The sequence below is a fragment of the Populus nigra genome, chromosome 17, assembly GCF_951802175.1.
Source record: "Populus nigra chromosome 17, ddPopNigr1.1, whole genome shotgun sequence".
In the NCBI taxonomy this organism is placed as follows: Eukaryota; Viridiplantae; Streptophyta; class Magnoliopsida; order Malpighiales; family Salicaceae; genus Populus; species Populus nigra.
The window spans coordinates 3,696,182-3,701,521 of NC_084868.1; the positions used below are offsets into that span (position 1 = coordinate 3,696,182).

At 33.5% G+C, this 5,340-nt stretch overlaps 1 protein-coding gene across 1 annotated transcript; it reads left to right on the forward strand.

The window, feature by feature from the left end:
- The first annotated feature begins 331 nt into the window (after positions 1–331).
- On the forward strand, positions 332–2,657 carry LOC133677688 (7-deoxyloganetic acid glucosyltransferase-like). The gene is made up of 2 exons (XM_062099812.1): positions 332–1,136; positions 1,560–2,657. The coding sequence occupies exons 1-2, from the start codon at positions 629–631 to the stop codon at positions 2,510–2,512; spliced, it is 1,461 nt and encodes a 486-aa protein (XP_061955796.1). The 5' UTR covers positions 332–628; the 3' UTR covers positions 2,513–2,657.
- Positions 2,658–5,340: the final 2,683 nt, after the last annotated feature.

Below are 5,340 nucleotides of genomic sequence, written 5' to 3' on the forward strand. Positions count from 1 at the left end.
TATTAATTTGGAATTATGCACTCCGTTCCCCCCTTTTATGCACAAAAGAATGGCCTCCTTTTGTTCAAAGTCAATGGCCTCTTGACTTATTTGTTTTCTCCTCCTTTGCTTCAAGGGTGCCGGTAGATGTGTTTGAAATTATTTTTAAATGTAATATATTTTTTAAATAAAAAATTATTTTTAAAAAATTCATTTATCGTCTTTTCCCTTTTTATTTCTTCTGTGTCCCCACTCATTTCTGGCCTCATTGATTTTCCTTTCACCTTTTCCATCAGCAATTTGTCCATTTCTCAATAATTCTACACTCGCCCCAATCCCCATTTCTTTTGTCTTTGGCCAACCATTGTAGTTAATATCATCTGGAATGGACGGTGTCTTTCTTTCTATCTCAAAAAAAAAATTCATCCGAGTCTCCCTTTGTTATCGTTTAGAATAATCAAATAAAGGCCACCCATCAGCTATTTTTTCTATCCATTTTCAGGTCTCAATTCACAACATTGTATAGCCTTGTCATCTCCGTCAAATAATCTTATTTGGGCACCGATAACTGATTGATGGATCGTGGTTCTTAGACCTTGGATATCCATTGCAATTCAATACTGTCTCCTCGCCAAATTGAAGCTCCACCATGGACCAGCCTGTTGTCCCTCACGTCGTCTTCCTACCCTTCCCTGCACAGGGTCATGTCAAACCAATGCTCATGCTAGCAGAGCTTCTTAGCCAAGCTGGTTTTCAAGCCACCTTCATCAACTCCAATCACATTCAGGATCGTCTTGAACATTCCACAAACATAGCCACCATGTACTGTCGCTTCCCCAAGTTTCAATTCAGGTCCATCCCTGATGGTCTCCCATCCGATCATCCTCGCTCCGCCTCAAGCATCTCTCAACTTTTAATCTCTAATAGAGATGAGACCAGGACAGAATTTCGAAACTTGTTGGTTAATCTTGGGCAAAAAAATGGCCGGTGGGAGCCTCCAAGGTGTATTATAGCTGATGGGATCATGTCTTTTGCTATCGATATTGCCGAGGAGCTCACAATTCCAGTCATAACTTTTAGAACATTCAGTGCTTGTTGCACTTGGACTTACTTCCATCTCACAAAACTCATTGAAGAAGGCGAAGTTCCATTCCAAGGTATATCAAACTTGTTTATTCCTCCTAATTATTGTTTGGATTTTGAGTAATCTCTACTATAATCCAGTGGGATCAATAATTGATTTGTCAACCTCACATAATTAAAAACCAATTCTTCTACATGTGATGATGATTCAAGATGTTCATGAAAGTGAGTGAAAAACCCACAGGTAGCTATAAGAAAATATTTTTTATAGATAAGGTTGAGTGTGAATAATTCAATTGAAGATGAACAGAAAACCATATTAATTGATTTAGAGTAATATCAAACTATCAATTTCTCAAATATAAATAAATTATACTTTTTTTTCTTCCAGTTTATGCTCTTGTTAGGAAAAGAAAAGTTAATCCCACTTTATATGTAGCTCATGCATGAAATTCTTTAAAAAAAAAAAAACGTCAATGCTGGTAATAATATTCCAGGAAATGTAGACATGGACAAGACCATTACATGTATTCCTGGATTGGAAGGCACTCTCCGGTGTCGAGACCTCCCAAGCATTTGCAGACGCAAAGAAGCTAATGATCCGCTTTTGCAGTTCTTCATCAAGGAAACTGCAGCTATGCCACGAGCATCTGGTCTCATACTTAATACCTTTGATAGACTCGAAGCCTCTATGGTCTCTAAACTTGGCTCCTCCTTTTCCAAGATTTACACTCTTGGTCCTCTGCAAGGTCTCTTCGATACCTTTGCTAAAAGCCCCTCCGCAAGAACTTCCTCCAATGGTCTCTTGTGGAAAGAAGACAGAGGCTGCATAACGTGGCTTGATTCTCATCCGTCAAGATCGGTAATATATGTTAGTTTTGGTAGCTTGGTTGGTCTATTTCGTGATCAACTATTGGAGTTTTGGCATGGATTAGTGAATAGTGGGAAACCATTCCTCTGGGTCATAAGATCTGACTCAATCATGGGAGAAGATGGTGTAAGTGAGGTTCCTTTGGAACTTAAAGCTGCAACTGAGGACAGGGGATGCATAGTGGACTGGGCTCCACAAGAAGAGGTCCTAACCCATCCAGCCATTGGAGGGTTCTTGACTCACAGTGGATGGAACTCCACATTGGAGAGTATTTTTGCAGGAGTTCCAATGATTTGTTGGCCCATGATTGCTGACCAACAAGTGAATAGTAGGTGTGTTAGCGAGTTATGGAAGATTGGTTTTGATATGAAAGACAAGTGTGAGAGGGCCGTGATTGAGAAATTGGTAAGAGATTTGATGGAAAGTGACGAGATTGTCAAATCGACAGATGAATTTGCAGGGATGGCTCGTGATAGCGTGAAGGAAGGTGGATCTTCCTACTCCAATTTGCAGAAGCTAATTGAAGATATAAAATCGATGAACTTAGCCGGGAAGGTCTCTTTATCAAGTGTTGGATAACTTTCAAATTGGTATGTTTGTTGAAGAGCTTGCGTCCTTAGATGCTTGTTAATAAAGAAATTGATGAGTTTTTCATGTATTTTCTCTGAAAGTGTGAAAAATCCTAATAATTACAAGGAGACAACTCTGACACTTGTATTCATAATCCTCACAGGGGATCTTTAATATAGAAAAAATATTAATTACTCAAATAATGAAACATAATTTTCTTATAAGAATAATTTAAATTTCATCAAAATAAAATATTATGCTAGTATAATTTCTTCTTTTTTGTTAATATATCTTTTTTCTACAAAACAATAATTTTTTCGTTTTATATTACTTATTTAATAAAAATTAAAAGCATTTAAAATGCATATCAACAAAGATTTATCTTTTAAATAGCTTGAAAGGTGAAAATTTACTTGAAATGACATGACTAACTTGATATATCTAAATACAATCAGATCAAAACCCATTTTGATTTCATTTTCTTTCAAGACAATATCGTTTGAACCCTTTTTTTATATATATAATGAGATGATAATGTTTTGAATTGACTCGGGTCAACTTGAGATAATTCATACACTCGCGACTCGAGTTAACTCGAGTTAATCCATCAAACCCGCAACTCAGGTCATGGACCAGGTTGAATTTAATAACTTTTTTTAGAATCTATTTTCTATTTAATCATACAAAAATAAATTGGCACATACGAGAAACTCATCAAATAAAATTTAAGAAAAAAAATCATTGCAAGAGGTTGTGCAAAAAAAAAGTGTCCGCTAAAGTCATAAAAAGAATATCGTAACCTTATTAGAAAACAAACCAGAAATTAAATGTGATGCAAACTTCATGGATATAAAGATCTTGAAATGCAATGCTAAATCGACTCTTCCTAGAAAAGTTAGGATTAGGTTTGGAATTGATCTTGACGCAACAATAACTTGTACCGATGTACCAAGACTATAAGTAATCGAACCCCCATCAAATGCCTATAAAGAGACATGAATGATAAGTATATAAGACAACATGAAGCTTGGTTAATTATTTGACATCAGTAGTTCAATAAAAAACTAGAAGGTATGAACAAAACTTCACACAAACAATAATAATTGTTGAAATTAAAGTATGTTAAAAGAAAACCTAAATACAAGATAAATTAATTTATTTATAATAGGTAAGAAAATCCTAAATAATGTTGGAAAAAAATAAAAAAAAAAATCTAAATAAAATAGAAAAAGAATACTAAATCAATTAGGAAACAATACAATTATCGCATAGTAGCTTCTGAACCTCATTTCAAGGCTTTCTCAATGTTTGATTGCCTTGAAATTTTAACCTAATATAAAAAGACCTTTGAAAACTTTTGATAAAATCTCAACTTGATCTAATGGTCACGTAAAAAAAAAATCCTTGTTAGAGTAAAATTATGCATTAAAAAAATAAGCTCAAAATCACCTCTAAAACCAGAATTAATTATCCCACCATTGCAAAATAATTAAGCCCGTGTTGCAGATGGATTAAAGCTCTCTTGCACATAAATTATAATAATTAAGGTCTGATCATGACTTCTTGAAGTTGTAGCCTCTTTGAAATTTACCTTGGCCCAAATACTCTAAATAAACTCATTGAATGCATCTTTAAGTTTCTTTGCTCTTGATCTTGTAATTGGCCCAACTGGAATTTCTAATGGAACATTTGGTATGGTTTGGGATGCATCATCCTCTCTCTTCTAAAACAAATTAATCTGTGAATCATCTTCTACATCAAATAAAGAGAGATAAAAAAAAACATTAAAAGTAATACTAACATTCTATTTATCTAGTAGATCCACTTTATAAGTATTATCATTAATTCTTTCAAGGATTTGGGATGATTAATCTCCTCTCGACATCAACTTCTCTTTTAACATACACGCCCAAATTCAATCACCTGGTTAAAAAATAACCCTCATTCACTCGGTACAAGACCAATTTGGTGCTTAATTCCCGTAAGAGATGGCAACTTACTAAGAATCTCGTCAAGAAAGATGTTCTTAAAATCTTGTAATAAAGAAACGCAAGCATTATAAATACAATGATCAAGGTCATTGTGTTAAAATATGTTTCCTTATACACAAGTAAAATTATAGATATATCTAAAAATAAACGTTCTTAATCTCACTCCCTTTGTATAAAAATGAACATGTTTTAATTTTTATTTTTTTCACACTCTCTTTTTTTTCTCACCTTTCCTATCTTCTCTCTTCTCTCGACTAAATCGTTACTATTTCCTATTTTGGCCGAATCTAACCTTCTTCTCTCTAGGCTCATTTTATCTTCACTTTTCCTCACATCCTTAAATGATTGATCTTTTTCTTCAGCTTTGCTTTCTCCTTTCAATTTTATTTGATCTTTATACATTTATTTAGAATACAATGGTACAAGTGTGAATGTTTTCTTATTCTTTTCAAAAGAATATATGTTTTTAAACCCATCATGATTAGTTTTTCTATCAAATTACTAAGGTTTCCGTAACAATAAATGAGTAGCATGCATAAACATAACATCACCAAAACTTCATCTTTGTATTTTCCAACAAAAAAAAAATCAAAACTTGCATAGTATCTCTTACTTCTTCACAATCATTCAACCATTGAAGTCTATAAGGCTTTTCATGTTTAATAGTGTTCAGATTTAATTTTCTAAGAAGTATAGTACTAGCAATATTAGCATAACTCCTACTATCAATAATCATTTTATATACCTTATTATTTATATGGCATCTAGTATAGAATATGTTTTTCCTTCAATGCTCTACATCATCCTCTTTAATCTAAACATTAAGTGTTCTCCTAATCGCTAAAG